General features: G+C 37.4%; 1 protein-coding gene and 1 long non-coding RNA gene across 3 annotated transcripts; one reads left to right on the forward strand and one right to left on the reverse strand.

Moving 5' to 3' along the window:
• The first annotated feature begins 6590 nt into the window (after positions 1–6590).
• Positions 6591–24093, forward strand: LOC139128411 (uncharacterized). Of its 2 annotated transcripts, none has more exons than XR_011551291.1 (6): positions 6591–6746; positions 14610–14726; positions 18947–19076; positions 20959–21064; positions 22455–22608; positions 23913–24093. It is a non-coding gene; the product is annotated as an uncharacterized lncRNA (long non-coding RNA). The 2 variants fall into 2 exon arrangements; XR_011551290.1 differs by having other exon boundaries at positions 20959–21068; positions 23913–24091.
• Positions 11523–14278, reverse strand: LOC139128398 (uncharacterized). Its single transcript, XM_070694174.1, has 3 exons — positions 13586–14278; positions 12025–12999; positions 11523–11577 (listed from the first exon to the last, which is right to left on the reverse strand). Exons 1-3 carry the CDS (start codon positions 14131–14133, stop codon positions 11523–11525), a joined length of 1578 nt encoding a protein of 525 aa, XP_070550275.1. The 5' UTR covers positions 14134–14278.
• Positions 24094–25809: the final 1716 nt, after the last annotated feature.

Consider the following 25809-nt stretch of genomic DNA (forward strand, 5'->3'; position numbering starts at 1 on the left):
CAACTCTTACTTTTATTGTCGGGCCTTCTCTGGCTAATTTTTTTTACATTTGCTTGGAATCTTTTCCCCCGAAAAATATTCGAGACCACGGGATACCAAATGTTCTATACCTTAGTCAACGGCCCTATGGATCTGACGTCACTAGTGCCTGTCGTATCATACACCAAACTTGTGCAAATTCTCGATGCATGTCAGGTTCAACTATTCAGGCACCGAACACATTGTTTGAAGATAAGCCTCTATAACATTTATTGCCATCACGGGGCTGTGAGATAGCGTAGCAACACATGTAACCCACCTCTTGTATTTGTCCAAGGCTGTACTAGGACGCCATTATTACTTTGGCCTGAATATGCTCTGCTCAGTCTCAACACAAGCACAGTCGATGTTACATTGCACTGGTTGCCTCTGTGGAGGGACCGTGCCGTCAATAAGATATCCAACTAATCCTCCAAAGTGTATTTCAGTAAATTTCCATCAGCATACGCAACTTAAACCAGAATATTAGTTACTCTGTAATAAACGGTGTAGACAAGGTGGTCAGATTGATAATGGACTTTGGTTAATTATTAATATATAACGACAAATAAACTGGGCGGCTGTAGGGACTGATAAGGGAATATTTCGTATCGTCGCATGACCTGAAATGACCCTTTGCTACGTCATGCAATCAGGACAACAATAGTTCTAAATTGCCCAGGTTCTCAAGGATTATTAAAGTTTTCCTGATCAATTTTAATAAACGGCCATTCATAGACACTCTCACAACCATTTGACCAATTTAATTTTTAAAAGAAAAAAATATTGCAACCTGAATACACTTAAATCTACAGAACTTTAAGTAAACATATAAAAGTACAAAATATCGGTTTTAAAAAGTAGTCATTTAGCTTGAAAGAAGAGCAAATATAACTAAAATAGTATCATTATTGGAATACATTCAAGTCATTTACCGATAAAGGCTACGCAGCTATACTGCTCACGCGCCCTAGATTAAGTTACCCAGACTGCACTTGTGGGGTCTCGTCTGGGCACCCGGATGAGAACGGTAAGCGCAGTCTGCGTAACCGGAACCCAGACTGGGGTAACCCTGCAGGCCGCAATGCTATTTTGCCGGCTCCACACAGACGTCCTTGCGCCGGGTAGTCTGCTAGATCGATCGACTATCTGCACAATCTATCGATCCCGTACTGGATCTGCCCTCCACTGCAACCTAAATACTCAGTGGCCGACAGATTGAGCCTGAGTACGGGATCGATAGATCGAACACAAAATCGATCGCGCAGCAGATCCATGCAGCGCACGGGCACCTGTGCGGCTTTACCGGGCTCGCTAAGCTTTATAATTCGGTTCAGAGCAGCGTAAAGTTGGCGTCATCCTCATCCTCATCCTCAGCCTCAGGTGACCTTTCTAGCTGACGCTGAAAATGACGCTGCTCAGCGTCAGCTTCAGCGTCGTATCCGAAGATTGCCGAAGTTACGCTACACGATGACGGATAAATGATAAAATTCGCCCATAACTTAAGAAAATAACAACTCCATTCTTTCTCAACTTTCTTTTGAATAGTAAAACTGGTTCGCAGGTAATTTTTAATCATTATTATATCTCATACAGGCTAGTTTTTTGGAAATGTTCGTAATTTTCAGTCCATGGATCCGTGGATATGTTTGTTGGTATCCTCTCAACTCTTGCGTTAAGATTTTCCAAAAATTGGTACAAAAAGGTATACATGGTCCGAAATTTGTAAAAATCGCCACTATGAGAGGCGATATAAAAGCCCTAATTATTCAGAGGATATATAAAACAATTAACTTGTAGAACTATGACTTGAGGCCTGAAAAGTCAACGCCACCTTTGAACTTTAAATTGAAATTAAGGGCTAAGAATGTTGCGTTGTAACTACATCGTGAGAAGCAGAGAGTTTACTAAATATTATGAAATACAAACCCAACTGTGTTTTGATTAACATTTACAGCGACATGAAACTTGGAGCACATTTTTAAAGTCATTTTTACACTTACTATTCCATCAGATGCATTCGGGAATAATCGGATCTGACGCCGGTGAAGCTGACGCTGTAGCGTCATCCTCATCCTCATTTTCGCGTGACCTCTGAGGCTGAGGATGAGGATGAGTATGACGCCAACTTTACGCTGGTTCGGTTCAGAGCACTTACATGGCCGGGCCACCGTAGGGCGGTGAGAGGGGCCATTCAATGCATTGACTGTAAGAGAAACATAAGAGGAATTCGACCGCTAGCTCGGCAAATCTTTTTCGACGTGTCCTACGAAATCAGAGGACGAATAACAAACTTTTATGATAACAGAGAGACACGTTTTGCAAATATTCTACTTCCTCGTCGATATATACTTTCCTACAACCAGTGCATCAGGCATCGAAAACAAAACTAACGTTTACTTCACGGTATCGATTCGTTGCAACATAAGCTGAACTGTGTCATAATTCATTGAGTAAAGCCACACAGAAAACGCACTATATTGACAGCATAAATGCTGAACAAAAAAAGACCAAACAAACAAATAAAACTGTAATCCTTTGATGTGTTTGCGAGTGTACAGATATTAAATATGCTAAAAATTCATATTTTAGAATTAAATATTCTGAATATACAGGGCGTCAGAACATTCCTGTGCAATGTTTATCGAAGTGCAAAAGACACTAATTACAAATACCGATTACTTATATGTAATCACAGTGCACTGTTTGTATATAGGGGGTCGGTGGAACTTGAGCAACAAATGGAATGTAAAAAGGACCCCCTCCAAATCAAATTTCTTAAATTTGATCCCCTCCAACCCATCAATTGTAAAATGTGCCCCCCCCCCCCTCAAAAAAATAAATAAATAAATAAATAAAATCATCACATTTGATTCATAAACTCTTCGCACCCTATAGCCCTGGGCTGAATAATTAGGCCCTCCAAAAGTATTTGCAAGAAAAAGAGTTACCCACTCCAATTTTCATGCACAAAAAACAGCGACCCTCCCTCAGATGTCACAGTCCGAGTCATAATATCTTAATTGAATTATTATTTCCCATTTGACCTTTGAACTTTCAAGAATCCTTTTTGAACTTTATAAATAATCACTGGGTGAAATTCCAATAATTCGTAATGTAATAGGTTGTTTGGCTTAAATGAATGATTTCAGTTTGTCTGAGTTTATCGCACTTTTTTGTTTTTTTACGACATTACAATGGCCACCATAACGCTCCCAGCGACTGTGTTCTTTTGATATTTCTTCACTGCTAAGCTGTACCTATCATAATCGGATAGATGCGCAAGTCCACATATGATACTTTGTTATGTTCATAAAGACAATGAGAAACTATTCAGAATGAATTGAATAGAACAATGTCAAGAAATGTTGATACCCCAAGAATGGTGATCCATGGTATATGTCATATAACATTTGAAATCACGTTACTTGGCAACCAATAAAACCAAAAACATGAAGAGTAACTTACTGGGAGCCTTATTAGCAAAACCACCGCGACATGAAGATCATGTTATGCCTTTATTGCCATTCCAATTTCGTTTCGGTAGTATGGATATAAACCCACGTTTTATCGTCTTAAAATATGAAATTTATTTTCACTACGATTGGAACTACTTTAGAGTTCAGATATACACGTTACAGCTGACCAAACGGAACAAATAACTCTTAGAAACGTCAAGTTATAGTAATGATTTTACGTGTTTGCTAACAGTATTCTGCCTTTGAAATTCAGTGCAAGCACTATTTCACCCCCAATTAAAATAAACGAGTTAATTGAAGTTTTTGTAAGTATATACGAGCGACAGCTTTCATTTCCGTAGGCGTTTTGCGTGTGTTCTATATCGTACAGCTGAACGCCAACTTGCTGGTTGTAACTTTTACTTCAGAGACAATAGAATCAGTCACATACTTTTTCATAATATTTAGATTGTCAAGACAGTGTCGGAAGTGTAAAATGCTGACATGTTATTTTTTATTTTCAATTTCTTGTCCGGACCAAAACACAACAGTCTACAAAAGATATGCAGTCTACAATGTACAGACTGACTTACAAAGCTAAATACTGAGTATCGGAATACTATTTGGGTGTATAAAATAAATTGTTTACAATAACAACAAATACAATCAAAGAGCCACAAAACTTCTACTGGCTCTTTCACACTACTATAATGTTATGCGATGAATGACGGCATCTTTGTTACACTTATTTTCGTTACGGTAACCTGGAAAAATCTTCAAACAAAGATGGGAAACTATGGGACATTATCTAAACGACAGGAAAAAAGAGACTAAAATATCGCGAACAAACACATGTATGAATATTTGTCGGCAACAACATTTGTAATTTTGGGACTGGTAAGACTTAGAGATGCTAGTTCGGCTGGCTTAAATTATTTTAGTGGTATGATTTATTTTGACTGATTTAACTTTGCCACTCGTTTGCAATATGTAGTATATCAAAGTGAAACGTTCTGAAAATCATAAAACGACAACGTTTTCGGGAATGTAAGCTTGCGAGTTTTAAACATTGCGCGTATATCGGCATTTTGCTGTGCAGTGCATGAAACTGTAAACTGTACCAGGGTTTCAGTGAGTACTTTACACTTAGTGCTATACTGCGGTGTCTTTGTTTCCTTTTCTCTTATTACTCTTATATGGTCATATGGCGCCCTTATTACTACCCCCCCCCCCACCCTCCGGCCCCTGCCAAAGTATCCGAAAGTCACCATGTTTAATTTGTGTTGATCCATCCGAAGAAACCCATGGCACGTAAGGAATCATATGTCCATGCATTGCTTCAGCTCCTACAGTAGCAGTCAACAATCCCTGATATTTGCATAAGTCTTTGAGGATATCAATAGTTGCAATTGCATGGTGTCGGTCCTTTATTCTTGAAACATTTTATCCGAAAACTTTTAGAAATGTAGTTCTAATTATCAAGCTACCGTCCTCCAAAGGCCATGAAGCTGTAAAATTTTGTTTTTTTTCCACAAATATTTTTGTATGTTCAGTTTTGCCGTTCAAAGCATGTTTAGGATTCAGTGACACTCATCAACAATGACAGTTCAAACATGTACAAGCTGAGTACAGTGCGTCACAACATGCTTTGCGAAGTCGTACAAGAAAGAGTAGTTGACGTTTCTAACAAAAGCAGTGACAATTCACAGTTAGTGTCGCTATGTCCTAGTCGCCAACAGAGAATGACCACACTTATCCACATCCTTGTAGCCAGACTATGTAATAAAGACAACAGACTAAGTTGAATCTCTGACATCTCGTGTTCTATTTGGCTGGAGAAGTTTGGTGGAACCCTTCGGGAGGGATTACACGGTATACTGCACCCATACCAATCTCGATGACTACTTCCTACACTATTGCAAAGACTACCATCCCGAAACATATATCGAAAAATAATCACGAATTTCTACAGAGGAACAATGCCGATGGATGGCCGAGTTACTGATTTTAAAGATCTTATTTCAATAGTGGAGACAACGATGATTTCCATGCGAGATCCATTTACTGCAGGGTCATCTTGTGATTTATTGTCATTGTAGCCTAATTTTATTACTCAAAGTCAGTGAAACTAAAAATCGATTTTCATGCGTTGAGTAAAGTGCGTGAAATTTAAATAAATAAATAAATAAATAAATAAATATTTATTTATTTATTTTATCTCAAGCACATTGCTCCAGCCGCGGCTGGAGCAATGTGCTTGAGATCGACGATAAGTTTTACCGGGATTTATTATCCATTCGCGTCAAGCCACATTTTTATACCAGGGACACTTTACATCCTCCAAAAACAGATATGCCGTTAGAGAATTTAAGTACAATACACTTTCCTATTTTTTCTTGGCAACCGTGTCCGGAATACATGCACATGTCCCTCACACGAATATTGGCTCTACCCATAACTCAATGGTGCAACTCCGGGTATAAAGCTCCGTTGGATGGCACGACACTTGAGGCAAAGTCCCTTTTCCTGTTGAAAAGTCCCAGATAAGAGGTATTTTGACATTTTGCAGAACAACCATGGATACCTAGCCTTTTCCTGTGAATGACCACCCAAACAGATTGACGTCAGTGGCATTTATTAGCCTGATCTCAAGGCTGGAGTATGGTACTCAAGTTTGCAGAGTGTACGGAACACAAACTATAACATGGTACGTGTAAAAAAAAAACTATGCAAAAATATAGACCTTGAGTGGTACTCTCGCTCCACTGAGTGGATAGAGGGACAGTGGACAAACTCAATGAGCTAGCTCCATGACAAACTGAACCAGAAAAGCAAGCGTCTTCAAGCCTGACCTGACCTCAAATGACCTCTTTACCCATAACCCCCTACTTTGTATGAAAACATACAACATGGCGGCGGCCGCGTCTCCTGGATTGTTTCATCGTCCGCTCGCATGGCTCGTTAGCCAGACAGGGAGTCTTCCACTAACCACGCTGGTTTTCGGGAAGCATCCAGCTGCCCGGAGCGGAGACCTTGGCAAGCGAAGATGGGATTGTTTCAGACCACAGTCCCTCTGGAGGGACTGTGTTGAGACCGTGACGTTCTCAGCCGCAGCCTTACCGCAACTGCTAGGTTTCAACGATTTTCAGTCAACGACGCATCGATATCCCTGGAAGGGAAGTCGTAAACTTACATTACGGACGAGGAATTTTACACGAGATCTATGTTGACTTGAGCTTCGGCGTCGCCTGAGGCCTGAGCCTAACTAAGGTAGATACTGCTGTACACTGATTTACTATTTACACATAGCTGGGGCTGCGGCCATTCGAGTTACTCTGTCGCTAACATTATAGTTTACACAATCAGTCTGAAACATTGTTCAAGGCATGAAGGTAGCAAACTGCACACTCTGAGATGATTGAATTGCATTCGTTGACCTTGGCCGTCTAGGACAGTGACGTCAGGTGTGAAGCAGCCCACGTTTTGATGTGTCAGGACTTCTGACGTGGGTGTTGGCTTTGTTGTTGTTGTTACTGTTGTTGTTTTTTGGCGACCTGTAACGCTGCCATGTGACACCTGGGTTGTGTTTTCCTTCAAGGAGGTACCTCCCTCCTTTCCCCATGGAAGTAGATGTGAAACTACCTCCATGCTCGCCCTGTGGAGCATGAAGGTAGCCCAACACAGCACTGTGACAACTACCAGAAAGTCCACAGGTGTTCAGAGTGTTGAGTGTGCTACTTTGGCTACTCGGCTCCCAGAGGACCTCTTGTAGTGTTCATCAATTACTGTGCTATAGTGGTATATCGGAACACGGTCCTTCTATCACGTGATAAAGGACCATGATCAGAACGATCACAGGTGCTTAAATCAACCAGTGATCGCGAAGCCTCCTGTAAACGTACATAATGGTTTACAGGAGGCTTTGCGATCACTGGTTGATTTAAGCACCTGTGATCAGAACGATCACAGCATATCCGACTTTGAATAAAGTATTTTGAAGGTCTCTTGTCTTGCTGATTGACACCATTCCAGGGAGGCCACCAGAGAAATCCATACACTAATGCACCACAACATGTACAGTACTCCCTAGTTTATAATAGCCTTTTCCGGGTTGCGTGCAAAACGAACGATTCATACACAATGCTTGTGTGAGGGCGCATGTCTGGTGACGTCAGAGAAATTTCTTTGGGGTTAAAATTTGTAAACACGGAGCGCGTGATCTGTTTTGTACGACCCAGCCGTCAACATCGTCTGCTGATACAGGTTAGAAATATATTTTACATTGTTTATCGACGTCCTAGCGCAACCAGCATGGTTAGGTTCGTGTGCAATGCTCCAGGATGCTCGGCGTCAGCGGAAAAAAGGAAAAAATTGTCGAAATATCCGTGGATGACCAATGTAACATTTCATGCTTTCCCGACCAAACTGAAAAATGCAAGGTTACGACGGCAGTGGATAAAAATGTTACGTCGTGAACAAGGCTGGTCACCCAACTACTATTCAAGAGTGTGCTCCAGACATTTCGAGGGCGGACGAGGGCCAACATCTATACATCCTGTTCCGACATTATTTGGGTACAATAGTTACAAGGTGTCGCCAGTGTGTCGATCAAATACTAACATATTGAAGCGTGAACAGGCTACTGCTTTTGCGTATTGGAGTTGCAACCCCGAGAAAGAAAATGTAGAGCTGCAGCAACAGGCAACAATCATAGATGCTGAGATGAGTGACCTGGTGAAGAAGTGGTAGTGGATTGTTGTCATTCTGATACAAATTCTTTATCTGGTAAGCATAAACATGTACAATGATGTACATAGTGACTCCCAACTCATATATTACCTTGATTGCCACATGCAGTATATTCAGGGTCTATGGTACATCAAATCATAGACAGTAGAGCTCGCTATACCGTCTATGATCAAATGAACAAATTTTTGACAGCTTAGAGAAAAATTGTATCATAAATAATTTCAATAGAGGTGAGATAGGTGGGGTTTAATATAAGGTCATTGAATCACATAGTGCTAAAAGGTATACTGTCTGTATCTTCTGTTTTTCTTTTCTCATTATTCCAGGCCAGTATTCACTGTCTTGTTCCACTCCATGTTAAAATGGCCTGCACTCTGCTTTTCAACAAAGCCTGTGTACGCAAATGTTATTGTCAACAAAAATGAATTCAAGTTCAAACATTATTTCAGTTTTCAACATAGACTAAACACACATGGCTGTGTTCATAATACTATCATGCTGCAGGAATTCAGACAACAGAAACTGTAGTTGAAATACAGACAGAAAATACAGAAAAAATAGCCAAAAGCTACAGCGAATTAGCTTTATCTATTTTCTGACTACAGTAGGAAACAATTTCTTTTAAGGATGTACCACTGAGCATTATGCACATGTGGAATTTTTCCCTTCTCATAGGATTACATGTAGAATTGCTAGAAAAACAACTTGTACTATATTGTCATTTGAATGGAAATTTGCACAAAGCTCAGACAAACGAAATAAATAATAGCGATGAAATAAAATTGCAGGGTCATCGCCCTTAATTTTGAGATAAATGGCAATGTATGGTTTTGTCCATAGAAAAAAGGCATTGGTGTGAAAATGCTGACTCAACATTCTTTCTCATAAATGTTAAAATTCATACTCGTACACGAGCATGGTGACCCTCATATTTTATTACACATTTTGATTATACTAACAAAGAAGAATCCAAAAATTGACAATTTATTGACATTGACAGTACTTTCAATTTACCACCTCTACATCCTTAACAGGCAATTATCGCCAATATTTGGGTTGAGGCCAAATATATTTTATCAACCTATACCAGACACTGACTTTACCTTTACTTATATCCTTTTAACAATGATGTTATCACATCAAAAAGTATGCCTCCATGAAGGTTGTTGTATGTCATGGGGATGTCTTGTTTTGACTTGACAGTACAAGTTATAGTATAATGAGTTTTAATTTGGATAGTTTCACAAGTTAACCATTCCTTCATAAGCTTTCAAAATGACAAAAGACATATTTTTTGTCTCTATAGGTTCTTCATTGAATATGATAGAGCCAATCAATCAGCATGATTACCTGTATACAGCTATGAGTGATGATGATGGAGAGCACTCAGATGATAGAAAACTTGGAAAACTAAACCTAACAAAGCTTGGAGATGGATGGACAGCAGATCAGGCAGATGCCAACAGGAGGAGAATTCGTGTGTATGTTGACAGCACAACTCAAACAGATATTTGTGGAAATGACATTGATAAGTTGCTAAATGAACATTCAGAACTGAAAGAGAAGCTGACTGATAGAGACAATTTGAGAAGAGAACTGTTTATTGAAAAAGTAATTGAATCTGATGAAAGTGTATTTAGATATACAGGGTTTCCTCCCGCCAATATTTAGATTCCTTCTTTAATATTCTTGATAAGAAGGAACCACAGCTAAAATACTGGAGTGATAGTACAAGTGCACAGGAAAAGAATTATCAAAGCCAGCAAAGAAAGAAGACAGGACCAAAACGTAAATTACAGAGATATGATGAGTATCTTATGACCTTAGTTAGATTACGTTTAGGGCTTCTTAGTTTTTTTATTGGGGATATTTTTGGGGTTTCCAAAACCAGAGTTTCACAGGTATTTATAACATGGATTACATATATTTCAAAAATAATGAAATTAATCATAAAATGGCCATCACGAGAACAGGTAATGAAAAATATGCCACTGTCATTCAGGGAACAGTATCCAAATACAAGAAGCATAATAGATTGTACAGAATTTTATGTTCAGAAACCACGGAAACCTAAAGCACAAATCGCCACATACAGTTCATACAAATCACACAATACTCTTAAATTACTTGTATCTATCACTCCCTCTGGTATGTTTTCATTCTTATCAAATTTATGGGTGGGAATGTTTCAGACAGATACCTTACAGAACACAGTGGATATTTAGATCTGATTGAAGAGGGTGATGAAATTATGGCTGACCGTGGGTTTAATATTAGGGATTTGCTTCTAAGAAAGAAAGCACTTTTACGTATTCCTCCATTTACACGGAAAAGTAAATATGGCAAAGGTAAAAGACTGAATGCTAAAGAAGTTATTGAACACGCAAAATTGCTAGATTGCGCATACATGTTGAAAGAGCCATTGGCCGTTTGAAATCATTTAATTTACTGAATCAGGTAATACCACTTAAACTTAAACCAGTAATGAATCAAATGGTCAGTGTTGCTGCAGGTATTTGTAATTTCATGCCAAAGCTTGTAAAAAAGTAGATAATGCTTTGTACCCAATACATTGGTGATGTTATCAAAAGTGGTGAAGATGCTTGATGTTAAACATTAAGTAAACAGATATCTAGTGATATAAAACAAATAATTTATTTCAGAAAATCAAAATGTTTATATTTTATTTCAGTAATATACATTTCACATTTAATAATAAAATACCAAAACTCTTGAATTTCTATAAATACTTATAATAAATTATGAAAGGTGTAAGCATATTTAAATACTGCTTACTGTACTAGTTGACCATGTAAATATTGAAGAAAATGATTTTAAATTATCTATTTAAATTATTATCCAAACAGACATCTGCCAGTAATTTACATAGAATATTTATATAATTGGATCATAGCAATACTGTTTGATTTGGAATCAGTGTATTTAAAGTATGTATAGCATGTACCATATAAACAGCAATATTTGTATTTATCACTAAGTTATTTTGTGTACAAGTAATTTTACCTTTTCATGAAAATAAAATAGTATTGTACTGTATCAGGCGTAGTAGTATTTGTAAATTAACCAACTTAACATTGGGAATATATATGTTGACAAATGATTAGAAACCCCTACTAGGACATTGGCCTTTACAAAAACGATTTCAAATATCCTAATGTATTTTTCTGATTTTTTTTATCTTTACTGTCACATCAGAGAGATAGATTCTCTTGCTTAAAGGGACAAAGTCACCCATTTTTGACATTATTTCAGTTATTTGTGTTTCTATATTTGTATTTATCTGCCCATTGAAATGGGCCCAATGACTGGTTCACAAATCTCAACCTCTACCCTGTACATGGGCATAATGCATGATAACTTCCATCGTTTGATTTTTGGTATGTACCAAAAATTGTTTAATGGAAGTGTTCACACACTATAACCATGCACTGGTTGAGAGTTGTACTATAACAACTGGATTAGCATAATTTAGTGAGCAGATCATCATCAAAAATATTTCAAAAGAAACTAAAATAACTGAAATAATGTCAAAATGAGTAACTTTGTCCCTTTGAAGGGTACAATTTGAGGATCACCCTAAAAAGATACAGATACTAAAGCTTCAATAACAAGTGTATACATGTCTGCAATTTCTCATTCACATTCCTATGTGAGACGTGGAACAACATGTTCTCTGTAAAATCTCAATAGTTTGGGTAATGACATTTCCAGAAATCATGATCAAAATAAATTCGTTCTACAGAAATATCTTTGAGGGTGAAAAAAACAAAAATCACACCATTTCCGCATAGTACAAGCCAGCTGTACCTGAATTTGAACATACCACAGTGATCTCCTGTTAAGTTTAACACAATCATTAGCATCAGCATATACATTATGATAGGTAGGATCTCTGGCAGCATCTAATGGAGAACTATGTCGGTGTTTGTGAGAAGCTTTACACTCACATAGACCCTCACCACAACATTCACATGATACAACACCATCCGGACTAGCACTGATCATTGGGTACTTTTCATGTACACACAGGCCAATATCATTCATCCTGGCATTTTTATGATTTTTTAAGTATTCTGTGAAATATAATTGTTTTGCAACTGGTTCTGAATCAAGGCCAAATTTTACAGCTTTCACATTAGACAAGTCTCTGCCATTTCCCAATATCTCTGAGACAACCCCATCAAAATTTGAACTACTGGCATTGCATTTTTTCAAAATATCCCCAGCTTTGCTAGCAGTTATTCTACCCACTCGGTGAGCATACCATTGCAATGAATTTCTCTGGCTGATAGTTTCTGACTGAATTTGTGTAATGTATTCTGATGTAATATTTTCTTGTAAAAATTTGATAAAATCACTCTGATTTGACTGTTTTGATTTAAAATCATTGAATAACTGTGGTATTGTTTGTAAAGGAAATGTAGTTGCATCAGTCACTGGATCTAATACTTCATTTACCTGACAGTCATCATGTTTTGTGAAATCATGAATTTCTTGCAATACCTGTTCATCAGAGATGTTTGATTGGCATGACAATGGGTTAAAATTTTCTAATGTTGGTTCTAACAATGTACTGTTATCAGAGTGTCCGATATTGATGTCATCTATTGGAAGCGGTCGTGATTCCTGCCGAGGACGATCCCAGTAACATGGAACGTCTGTACCAGTGGCTGTGTGTCTATCACAGTGGCGGTCACTGAAATCTTGTAAACTGAATAGCAAAGCTACACAGTGTTTACAGCTTCCATGTTCACTGCAAAAAAAAAAAGTTCAAGAAAATAGGTCAACTTGCCGTTTGTTTATTTTCTTGGTAGAAACAAAGTCACTGACCTTTTTTGTAGCCACCTATAAATTATCTAAAAAGTAACACTAAAACTTGCAACAATGTAAAGAGTTCTATTTTTGTACCTAACAACACGGCGTAACTATAAACAAAACGAAGCTGAATGACTCCACTCATTGCTCACTGTACATGGCAATGTCGAAAATTGCAAAATCGAAAACAATATTAACTGTTACGTTTGTGGATATTTGAGGTGCCCCTTTTCGTTTTTGTCATTTAGTTTGAATGAGGATGTAGTTCGACGATGGAACTTCGCTAGTCAAATGTTTCAAGCTGAATTCGCCGACTACATAAAAATAAATTTGTCACAACTTACACAAGGAGGGAAACGACATTTCATGTTCAATAGTTCATGTTTTCAATTGACGACAAGAAACAATAGAACAACTGCCGACGATTATTCGTTGTGTCTCAAATTTTCCTAATTATCAGTAGGTTCATTGCGTTCAAATGTCTGTCTTTGTTCTTATATTTAAATGATATAACAGAAACTTACGCTACACAAGTGCATCCACCGGATACAATATCACCTTCCTCAGACAGCAGTAACCAGGTTTTGTACGGTTTTTCACGGACGCTTGTTTCTCGTACACAGTCGCCCATTACGTAGAGATGATTGACATCTGGCATGGGATGTAGCTGTACACCTATGATGTTACCATCTTTATAAAGACGATATCCCCGATCGTATCTGTATTTTTTCATGCGAGATGTACTCCAACAACAGTGGGATATCAAATAAACAAAAACATCGGCAATATCGATTTTTGGCATCATTTTAAGACTGCTTTCCCATTGTGTGATCACATTTGGGTCAGGCAATACAACTTGTCTACCGCCATCAATCACTGTTCTGCGTTCGCCGAGTGATTTTTCATAGTCATCATCGGCTATCGCCCTAACATCCAACTCAAGCGTTAACACAGAAAGTTCCACAAGTTGTGCCTTCGTCGCCTCACCACAAGTTACATTCCTACTTTTGAGAAATTTTCTGAGCTCAGGTACTTTCATTTTCTTGACGTCGTCTGTAGTGATTGACGCCATCTTGACGATGAACTTCGCTATGCGCACAGTGACAGACGACAAATTTTTACCCCAAAAAGTGCGCCCCCATGAGTTGAAAATAGTAAAAATTCGAACGCGCCCGCACAACCCGGGAATCACTTATTGTATCTGCACTGCCAGTGTGGTATTTTAACAAAGTTTACAAAACTGCAAGGGTCGGATTTTTCATCTCCTTGATTAACATTTGTAGGCCTTCATATAGTCAAATAGCATAATAGCAAATAGTCTGAAGAGCATTATTTGTTTTCATCAGTTTAATGCAGTCCACGCATAACTTAAAAGTCCAAATGTAGCCAATGGTGTTAAAATAAAGTATTCGGAAGTGTAACAGTTTCACTGGAAAGCATTTACTAGTATTCTCAACTTCATCATAACAGAGGCAATGCTGCAATTCCCTTTACATCTCTTTCCCTGATGTTTGAAATTTAATCACACTCTTGGTGTTTTTCTTCCAGTTTATTGAAAAAGAAATCAGAATTTTGGACAAGTGGGAGTCTGCAGAAAGAGTTGTATCACATCAACTTTTCAAGAAATGGGCAATGCTGTATCCCCAGGTATAAATAGACCAACAGGTGAGAAATGTGTCTAAACCCTTTTAAACAACCTTTGTCTTGATATATACAGTATATTTCCAATAGTTGACAAGTTGTTGATGATAGACAATCAGAGAAGTAGAGGAACTCACTGACCTGTTTTATTCCCTCAATGGTTAACCCCTTTTACCACCATGGTTTGGTCCAAACCTATTGTTATCAAAGGTGATTGTGGACCTGCAAACTGGGAATGGGGACAAGTGGGTTAAAAGAAACTTTGAAAGGAAAATTGTTCTGGGTCTGATTAAATATGAGCATCTGCATTTGTGTGTTTGTGTGTGTGTGTGTGTGTGTGTGTGATATTCACTTCTGATAACTAATGATTGTTAATTTTTGCTTAGTGTGTGTGTGTGACATTCACTTCTGATAATTAATGATTGTTAACTTTTGCTTAGTGTGTGTGTGTGACATTCACTTCTGATAATTAATGATTGTTAACTTTTGCTTATCACAGTTAAATACATTATCCTTGGCATTCAAGAGTAAAATCAAGCCACCATTGAAATTTTTGGGTTAAAACAGTAAAGTGTCTCAAATTTACTTTGAAATATTAAATACTAGGTACAGAAATGGATGCAAGGTTTGGTTTTAAAGCTGCATCATCTGTAACCTGTGATAAATTTGCCAGGATTTTTGTCCCGTTCGTAAAATACAATTTCTTGTTCTTGTCATAACTTGTCCTCACAACCTGTATGTGTGTAATAGCCAATGCTATTATTGACAATTACATTATAGCTTTGTCAATACCAGTGAATTTTGTGACGTCCTACCCTCAGATTATTACTGATAATGTATCCGATTATATCCAGCATTGTGGCCCCAGATGTTTTCTACCGTACGTCAACAAATTAACAGGCATCGCCAAGCGCCAATTCAAATTTTGTTATCCATGTACTTTCAGAAATGTTCCACAATAAAATAATAGCAATAATGTGCCCCCTCCCGGCCCATAGCTTCACCTCGTTCATTACCGGTACATCGTGTAAAGTTTGCTTTCGTCCGTTATGGTCAGGCAGGGGTACATCATTGCTTTAAATGAATTCAAGGCCAGGCTGGCATTAATTTATCAACAAAAACATTGAATATTAAACACTGTGTGTTGTGTGACTAATACTTTGTATTTCAGATTACTTTTAAGTTTAGGAGGAGGCTGAGAAAAATGAACTTGTTTTCTGGAACAAAAGTAACAATTTGTTAAAAGTGACAGCTATTGTATCTCTCAATGTACAGGAAAATGTAATTTTCTGTTTCACAACACAAGAGACTGAATTTGAAAGTTTCTGTGCAGGTTTTAACCTGTTCATCCCCATTTCCCTGTACACAGATCCACATTCCCCACTGAAAACAATAGGTGTGGGTCAAACCATTATGGTGACGGGGTTAAAACAAGTCAACACAAGCCGTAGACCTGTCATCCTCAGGGCAGATGTGATGAACCACTGACTGAATAGTGTTCTTGTTGATGCAAATTAATTCTACACATTACATGCATTAGTACAAGGCTATTTTTAGAATTCCTAAACTTGACCCGAAAAGTTCAAAAAATTAAAATGAAGAGAGCAAAATGATCAACAGTAAAAGTAATACACATGGAGAGGTTGAAAGTCTGTCCCAATGTTGCATGTTGCCTTAATTCACTGTAATTTCTTGATAGTCTACTGATGTAGAAATCAATGAAGGTAATTTGAATCATCATCAGTGCGCCCTCTAGGCGACATTGACATTCCACTGACTTAATCAATTTCTCTCTTTTACAGTGTTGCAGCCAGTACGCACCCTTGTGACAATGTCTGCAAAGCAGAACCCATTGTATCGCATTATCGCATTTTGAGGGTCACGTCGGGTGGTGGCCATTGTTTTGCGTGATTATTTTAAGGCACATATTTTTGTACTGTCTGAGCAATGGCTAGAAGCAATAGAAACGCTGCCCTTGATATTACAAAGTGCTTGTAGTCCGACTGAGTTCTGATTGGCCGAGATACAGTATACAGCTGCAATTACTGAATTCCAGCATAGCTTGGATTTTGTTTTTTGAACAAATTTGTTACAAAACTGATACAAATTTGATTGACAGCTGACGCCAAAATGTGCAAAATGTTACAAAAATAAAATGGTAGAGGGCCACAGTGTCGCCAGGTTTAAAAATCCTGGCTGCAACACTGCTGTCACATGATAATTTGACACTCCACTGACTGAATCAAGTTGTCTCTGATACATGACATATTACATATACTGGTATTGAGTGGATGCAAAGAAATTTCCAGAAATTCATAAATAGACTCAAAGAGTTAGTGAGTTAGAGGGCACAATGGTAACCATTCATTTGTCATCAAACTGATCAGAGGATCAGAAACTGAATATGATGTTATGGTTTTCAACAAAACTGACATGTCTGTTGGTGTCTTGAATGATCCCGTACAGAAATGTACACACTCTGCTCTGATGTTTTAAAGTTCATGAAGCTTTATGTGAAGTAGACTCACAGGGAACTTGGACTGCTGACAAAATAAAATATTCACAGTATTTATCTTCCTGAAATAAATATCCATGTTCCTGTTAAGGTAGAACGCACCTCGGGGACAGACATTCGGACTCTCAAACTTTTACAATTCTCTTCTGATATACCACATGTGGGTGTTCATTTTAAAGCTCTTGGTGAAAGAAAACTTTCACCAGCTTAGTTTTTCGAAATTCGAAAATTTTTTATTTTTCTCCATAGAGTTAACACAGGGATGGCGGCCATTTTGAATTTCTAATATCGGTAAATCTTGGGTAATTTGTTTCTCTAGTACCAAAATTTGCACGGTGACCCCCTATTTTTATTCTTGATTTTGAAAGAGAATGATTGAAAGATCCCTTGAGGAAAGTTAGAGCAAAAGTTTAAGTCTTTCACTTTGGAGGCGCATATTACTTTAAAATAAACATAAATATGATAATATACATGTACAGCCAAAATCTACTCAACATTATTATGACTTTGCAACCTGTCTTAACTTTGAATTTACATCAGCAGTGTGATCTGCCAATAGGGGTTGGGTGTTTCAGGCATACCGGTACTGTACTAGTTTCTAAACTGTAAAACTTTGACATTGAAAATCACTGATTTTACATCTTCAGGGAGATTTCCGTGAAATGACAGAACAGTGAGAACAAGGAACATCATTGCACCAAACTTGACATCTTTGCCAAAGACCATTGAAATAAAGTATATTTTTTATCAAAACACAGAATTATTAAGGTGCATATGTAGATTGAATTGTATCCCTTGTATAATGTAGAGGTGATTGTTTACATAGCTGGTCACTTACTGTAAAGGAAGCTCCAATTACCATGGTGATGTTGTACTGTACCTAGCGGTAGCCTCAGTCTTTATGAACACTTTCAGGCCTGACTTTCTGGTAACCTACCATGTACCGGTATAGGGATTTAGGCCTGAAAAGGTTAACAGTCACTTACCTTTAAGCAAATTCATGTACCGGTATATCATTTGATATGACAACAACAAAAAACTTTGATACATACTTTCAACTTATATATATATATATATATATATATATATATATATATATATATATATATATATATATATATATATATATATATATAGAGAGAGAGAGAGAGAGTAGAGAGAGAGAGAGAGAGAGAGAGAGAGAGAGAGAGAGAGAGAGAGAGATATGTATATATGTATAATATGTATAAATATGTATATATATATTATATATATATATATATATATATATATATATATATATATATATATATATATATATATATATATATTGATACACATATTTATTGTCAACAAGATAAGTATACATTTGTTTACACATATAGCAAAACACATTGACAAAAAGTAGATAGGATCAATACGGATAGTTTCAATCGGATTCGAACCCACAACATACGGCATCAGTCGCCTAGCTGAGAGGCCTGAGACAGAACCAGTCGGCTAAATCTCCACTCCCAAAAAAGAGTGGTTCAATAGCTGGCTAAGTTGTTACATTTTTCTGACTGAGACCTTTCAACACGTTGTAGAGTTCGTGAAGCACTCACGCACGCATGCTCACTATCATACATCGCACATACACACTTTATCGAAGTTGCCTTTTATGGGCTGAAAACTTAGCATTGTAGACGTCTGTGTAGTCATTATTGTGTTGATGTTAAGTCTATAATGTTTGTATTTTAATTTATAACAGAATATGGCAGGACAGGTGCAGATTTCTCCTACACTGTTGCATTTATGGAAGAGTTTGATGGAATCTGATGTGGTGGATTGCCTCTGTCAATTGGTATGCAGTCAGATGTTGAAACACAAGGTCTTAATAGGTATTGTCTCCTTGTTCACTTTCAACAAAGTATTTACTTTTTGTTTATTTTTTTGTGTTTGTGTCACCAATGAAAGAGGGGTAAAATAGACTTTGGATATCAGCTTTGTTTTGCATGTATAAGTACTCAAGACATGTTCACTCTGAAGTCAGAGACATCTAACAATCCTACTTTCCACATTGATGTCTCCATGAACTTGGGAACACTGTCAACAAACACTCTGTTAATAAACAAAAAATGTCAAAGAAAACATCCAGTGTTGAACTTGAAATTACAAGATTGAGACTTAAATTTTACAATTGTAATTTACCATGGAACAAAAAATTCAAAACTGAACCCCAAAACGAGCATTTTGAAACTGACACTGGTAGCAAAATGTTTTTCTTGTAATACAAATGTCTACTTTCAATATCACAACTAGAATGGTAAATACTAGTAATCAGTGTACATGCACAGTCACTCCACAAGACACTGGTAGAGATGTTAGCCCTGGACTCATGGGCGGAATGTAGGATGGGCTACTTTTACACTCAGTCACCAAATGCCAAGGTGGTAGGAAGGGAATCAGGCATCCTTGTATAAAGTATAAGCAGCCCGCCCCATGTTCTGCCTATGAGTCCAGGGCTGTATACACATCTATACACAGAGACGACGACATGCTTCCCCATGATTCAAAGCCATGCACTGCTGTACCCATTTCGTTACACCATGTGTTATGTAAAACTTGAAAACCTGTTTTCTCAACTTTGGAATGATCTTAAACACATCAATGAAAGCTAATAGTATATTCTCGAACAATACGTTGGAAAAGGACATGTATTATCGTAAAACTTGTGAGCAAAGCAGCACAGTGATTTGCATGTTTCAATGACCAACTTCAAAATGAAGTCACAAGAAGACACACACTTTCCATTCTTTGAAGAGTAGCTCAGTGTAACTCTTTTGGAGATATTTACATCTGAACGCCATGGAAGGTATGTCAATTGGGATTTAAAACAACTGCCGAAAATTGCCAGTGAATGCTTTCCTGGTAAATCCGTGTTTTCACTTCTGTGCTTGCTCATTGAATATTGATGTTACAATGCCTTCTGTGATTGCTCAGTAAAACGGTCATGACTCCTGCAATGGTGTCCTGCTGTAGAGTGTACACCAACTCATATTTTCTGTAAAATATTTGTTACAAATAGTCTCCTCTCTGTGCACCATCAACAGGGTTCTTGCAGTGTGGTTGTTGATTTGCATTATCAGCACAGTATGTTGTAATGTTAAGGTAGAACATGCCTCAGGGACAGAAATTCCGGCTTTCAAATTTTTTCAATTCTCTGCTGACAGACCACTTTTGGGGGCTCATTTTAAAACTCTTGATGAAAGAAAAAGTTTTCACAGTCTTAGTTTTTTTGAAAATCAAAAATTATGTCTTTCCCCTAAGAGTTTTCACAGGGATTTCAGCCATTTTAAATTTCAATTCTTAGGTAATTTATCTCTTCAGTACCAAGTTTGCACGCTGACCTGTGATGCAATTTCTTACTTTGGTAAGAGAATGGTAGAAAGTTTGACTGAGAAAAGTTGGAGCAAAAGTTTAAGCCTTTAACTTTGGAGGCGCATATTACTTGAATGAGACTCTATCAATATAAGAATATTTACATTTTAATGAACTTTTATCTGGTTCTTGAATCTAAAGGTAGTGGCTATCTCCTTTAAGGAACTAGGGTTGTATATTAAGTCAGTAGATTAATCTGTCAGAGTTCTGTCTTGAGACAAAAATGAGAAAAACACGGTAGAAAGATGACGGTTCTTGTCCCTTTACCGAAAGCGATTTTCAAACACAATTATAATGATGTGTCAATATTGTAATATCTGAACAATCATATTTATTTTCTAGCTTTGATTCAGATGAACTGAAGCAAATGTTTTTAGAGCCAAGCATCAAAGATGATATGGTTGCCAGTCTTGGAGTAAGTGAAACTTGAAGTGGTTCTGATTAACTAGTAGGTAAGGTTTATTACATTCCATTAACCCATTCATCAGCATGGTTTGACCCAACCCCATTGCACTGCTACATGCAGTCATGTCAGTGTAAGAGGGTCATAACTGACATGTTTTGATGAAACTGACTGAGAATAACTTACATGGCTAGATTTCAAAACCAAGTGAAATCTTTGCCCAAGACCACTGTTGAGCATTTATTGGTCCATGTTTCACATTCATGTTATGACTGCTACTATTACAAAATGACACAACAGTTTGTACATATGACCCTTTTGTACTATGATGATGTACAGAGCAATGGATGGGATAAGGGTTATCCACACTCATAAGGTAGATTGTGCCTCAATTTGGACTGCTACAGTTTTACAATACTTTGCTGACATGCTACTTGTGAGGACTCAATTTTAAACTTGTCAGGAAAATAAAGTATTCACCTTGATTTTGTGAAAATCAAATATTTCATTTTCCCCATGGATTTTTAGAGCTAGTAGCTGTAACTTTTGATATTTTTTTTTCCTTTTTTATGTTTTAATGCCCAAAGAACTACAGATGTTTTTGTTCTACTCCCCAAAGCATGTTGAGATACAAAATATTCAACTTGTATGATACTCTGCATGTACGTATTGTATATTTTGTCAACAATAATAATTCTAGTCTTTATCAGAATTCAAATGGAAACAATAACAATGCATTTCACATTTATAGACGCTGTGTTGACAAGCTAGATTGTGATTCAAGATGCTTTTTGAGTAGAACAACAAAGAAACTTGAGTTGACGTTGAAAACAAAAACTGAAAAAAGTCATCAAACGTTACAGCTACTGTGCATTTATCATAAGGATAGCTTCCATAAACAGACCAATCACAGACAACATTAAATGCAAACTCCATGCAAACTGACAATCACAGACAACATTAAAGGCAAACTCCATGCAAACTGACCAATCACAGACAACATTAAAGGCAAACTCCATGCAAACTGACCAATCACAGACAACATTAAAAGCAAACTCCATGCAAACTGACCAATCACAGACAACATTAAAGGCAAACTCCATGCAAACTGACCAATCACAGACAACATTAAAGGCACACTCCATGCAAACTGACCAATCACAGACAACTTGAAAAGCAAACTCCATGCAAACTGACCAATCACAGACAACATTAAAGGCAAACTCCATGCAAACTGACCAATCACAGACAACATTAAAGGCACATTCCATGCAAACAGACCAATGACAGACAACATTAAAGGCAAATGCCATGCAAACTGACCAATCACAGACAACATTAAAGGTACACTCCATGCAAACTGACCAATCACAGACACCATTAAAGGCAAACTCCATGCAGCCCCTAACTTTTTATTTTTAATTTCACTTGCAAGACATGAAGACCATGGCAGTCAAGAAGGTGGTGATTACGTCACCAATGGTGTAAGATGTGGATAACCAATGGGATTCAAGCAGACTGGATGTGCTTGCTTGATAACACTGGTGATGGGCCCCTGAATCGGAATAAATCTATGATCTGTCCCAAAGGTAAACGTAAATGCTTGAAGACTCTGATTTATTTCAGTGTCTTGTTTGCATTAAGAAATGACAGTGGTGTGATGTATTCCTTAACCCTTTCACGCCCCATTTCCCTTTATAAAGGTCCAACTTTACCATAGAAAACAATGGGATTGATACAAACCATGGTGGTGAAAGGGTAAAGCAGGATGAACACCAATACTTGGCTGGTTCACAAAGTGTAATGTATGTGTGAGCTGCATTGTTTTTGACAACTGAATTCAAATTTTGAATGAAAGTCAGCATTTAAAGGGGAAGTTCAGCAAGGATGATTTTTACATATGTGTTAGTTTTGTGGTCACTTACCCCAGAAAAGCTATTTTCGCCATTTATAACTCTCGCGATTTTTTATAAAAAGCGATAGAAATAGTACAGGAAGTTGCCCATGTAATTTGAATCATGGAAAAAGCGCCAAGCTTGTAGCTTGCATAATGTGATATGGAAGGGACCATCTTCCATGGGTATGGCATTGTCCACTCACCCATGATTAAACCAGGCTGTGCGCATCTACATAACTTTTGTTTTACTGAGTATCCTTGCATAAACAATGAATCACTTATAATAAACTGTCCACCGTCAGATTTTGTGTTGCTTTTTACTACTGTGTCACTGTGAGTGGACAATGTGGGGGCCCATACCTGTCCAAAGGTGGTCACTTCCATATCACATTATGCAAGCTCCAAGCTTGGAGCTTTTTTCCCATGATTCAAATTACATGGGCAACTTCCTGTGCTATTTTTATCGTTTTTGTAAAAAATCGCGTGAGTTATAAATGGTAAAATAGTTTTTCCTTGGTAAATAACCACAGAGCTAACAGATATGTAAAAAGTCATCCTTGGTGAACTTCCCTTTAACAATAGCAATGCAGCTTATGAATGCTGTGTGTTCCTTTATTTTACATCAAGTATAAGGTTGGATCGAATGAAAATATTACAAAAAAAATCATAAAATGGTATATGAAAAAAAACTGAAGTAAAACTTTACTTTTTATCAGAAGCATTGACTGTTGACATTGACAGTGTAGATACAATTAGTTTGAAGGAAGTCTGAATAAAATTTGATGATATTTCATGAAAAAAAAATGTAAGAAGTACAGCTATTCTGGTTCTAATCTTTCTCATCCTGAAACTTTCTTATTTTCTCATTGTTTTCAATAGGCTGGATTTACCTACATACAGCAAAAATACGGGTGTAAAAAGTTAAACTCTTGTTTTGTTTCGTAGAATTTAAATTTATAACATGTTTAGTGGTTTTCTTTTATTCTGTCTCCACAGCAATGTATCTGCAAGGTTAGAGACATCACCAGACTTGCCTCCATGGCTAAGTTCAAGAGTGGAAGGCTAGTCAGAGAAACGGCTGATACCAGTCTGTAATACTGGGATGGAAGGGTTTTACAGAAGATGTTTAATTGAACTGTGTGCTGAAGGTAATTCACCAACTGTAATTTAGTTTATTTGAAATATCTCTCATCACAATCCTCTGTTTGTGACTGAGTCCATGCTGTCCCATTGATTTGTACAGATGTCATGTCAACAATTTAGCTCTCAAAGACTTCAGTTCCAAAACAACATCATTTTCTTGTTTGGTGTAACAATTCATATTTGCTAGTTTCTCAAGTCTCTCAAGTCCTTATTGGGTGACTTTTCACTTCGGAGTCCTTCAGCAAAGATTTTGTATTATCGGTAGAATATGCCATGTGGAGGCATAGTGTAAGAAATTTGCATCATGGGTAAAATATTCTAACCTATGGAGTTGTACCAGTACATTGCATCATGGTAGAATGTTCTGTTCTTCACATCATGGGTAAACTGTGTTGTTGAGTTGTACCTGCACTTTGTATTATTGGTAAAAAGTGCTGTGCTATTGAGTTGTACCAGTATATTTACATGTTAAGTGTGAAGAATAGACGTCAAAACTGTCTGGAGTAAAACTTGCCTTGGTGCATGTAGAGAAAATTGAAGTGAAATTTGGTGAAATGTACAGGATAGAGGTAGACTAGCTTGAGTAAGGATATTACAATGCATTGTCAGGGCTCGAAATTAATTTTTTTCTCTGGTAGTCCACTTGGGCTACCATATTCTGAAGTTGGTAGCCCGGTGACACTGGCTGGTAGCCCATGCATATTTTAGATCAGGGTATCTTTTTTCGTTAACCAGACAAGAAAGGGCTATTTGTCAAGATTCTGCCCATGAAATGAATTTTATAGTTATTGATGTGAATATTGCACACTTTTAATACCAAAAGAAACAGGTATAATGGACGATAGTGATACTCAAATGTTTGACGACCTATTGACAAGGCGTTTCAAAGGCCAACTGGAAATGAAGTCTAAAATATGATATTATTTTCATAATTATTAAAAATTAATAAATTAAAAATAATAAATCATAATTATGAAATATCGACATCACATTACTGAGGATTGAGCTTCCTATCTGCAGAGCAGCACTCGATAAAATCGCTGTATGTGCAGGAGTTATATATGACATGGGCAGCCGGCCGCTGTCTGCAGGGGCGTCAAATGTATTAGGAAGCATAATTTCCGTGTAATTGTCAATGATCCATTATCATCAAAATGCAACGAAAAATAATCGCCATCATACCTATCCATAATCCGACAACACTAGGTCAAAATTCGTAATAAAATAGTTGTTAACATAGACACAAAACAGCACAGAACAGACAGTTAATCACCGGAACACAACAAAGTCAAATTTAAGAAACAAGATATGTAACAATGCGTTTTCATTGGCCATCATTTCCTGTGCCTGTCATTCAAGTGCGTCAGTTGAAACTTTGTTGAAAAGTTCCACCGCACGGTCGTCTTTGTAATACAAAGTCATAGTCTGGCCTTTCTGTGTCCAGCAGAGTTTGTGCATTTAGCTCGTCCCAGAATGACGCACCAGACATGGCACACGAAGTAATGACTGAATTTCAGGTCCCAGGCTTTGGTAGTCCGTGTTGGCTACCATTTCATGGATTTTGGTAGCCCAAGAGAAAAGTTGGTAGTCTGTGGACGCGGGACTACCGCTTATTTCGAGCCCTGCATTGTGGGTAGTGTGTACCTTGGTAGTGGTAAATTATCTAAAGTTTTTGTTTGATATCGCAATGCATCATGGGTATATGTACCCTGTACAGGACAAAGGTAAAACTATTGCTAGTGAACTCCAC

The sequence above is a fragment of the Ptychodera flava genome, unplaced genomic scaffold (assembly GCF_041260155.1).
Source record: "Ptychodera flava strain L36383 unplaced genomic scaffold, AS_Pfla_20210202 Scaffold_52__1_contigs__length_894533_pilon, whole genome shotgun sequence".
Lineage (NCBI taxonomy): Eukaryota > Metazoa > Hemichordata > Enteropneusta > Ptychoderidae > Ptychodera > Ptychodera flava.

What these genes read in the sequence shown, in the direction of transcription:
- LOC139128398 (XM_070694174.1), bottom strand. Translation starts at nt 14,133, where the DNA reads ATGGCGTCAATCACTACAGACGACGTCAAGAAAATGAAAGTACCTGAG. An exon ending in GGTGGATGCACTTGTGTAGC is followed by an intron (nt 13,000 to 13,585) that starts GTAAGTTTCTGT and finishes TTTTTTTTGCAG; the next exon opens with TGAACATGGAAGCTGTAAAC. An exon ending in GCTTGTACTATGCGGAAATG is followed by an intron (nt 11,578 to 12,024) that starts GTGTGATTTTTG and finishes GCCCATGTACAG; the next exon opens with GGTAGAGGTTGAGATTTGTG.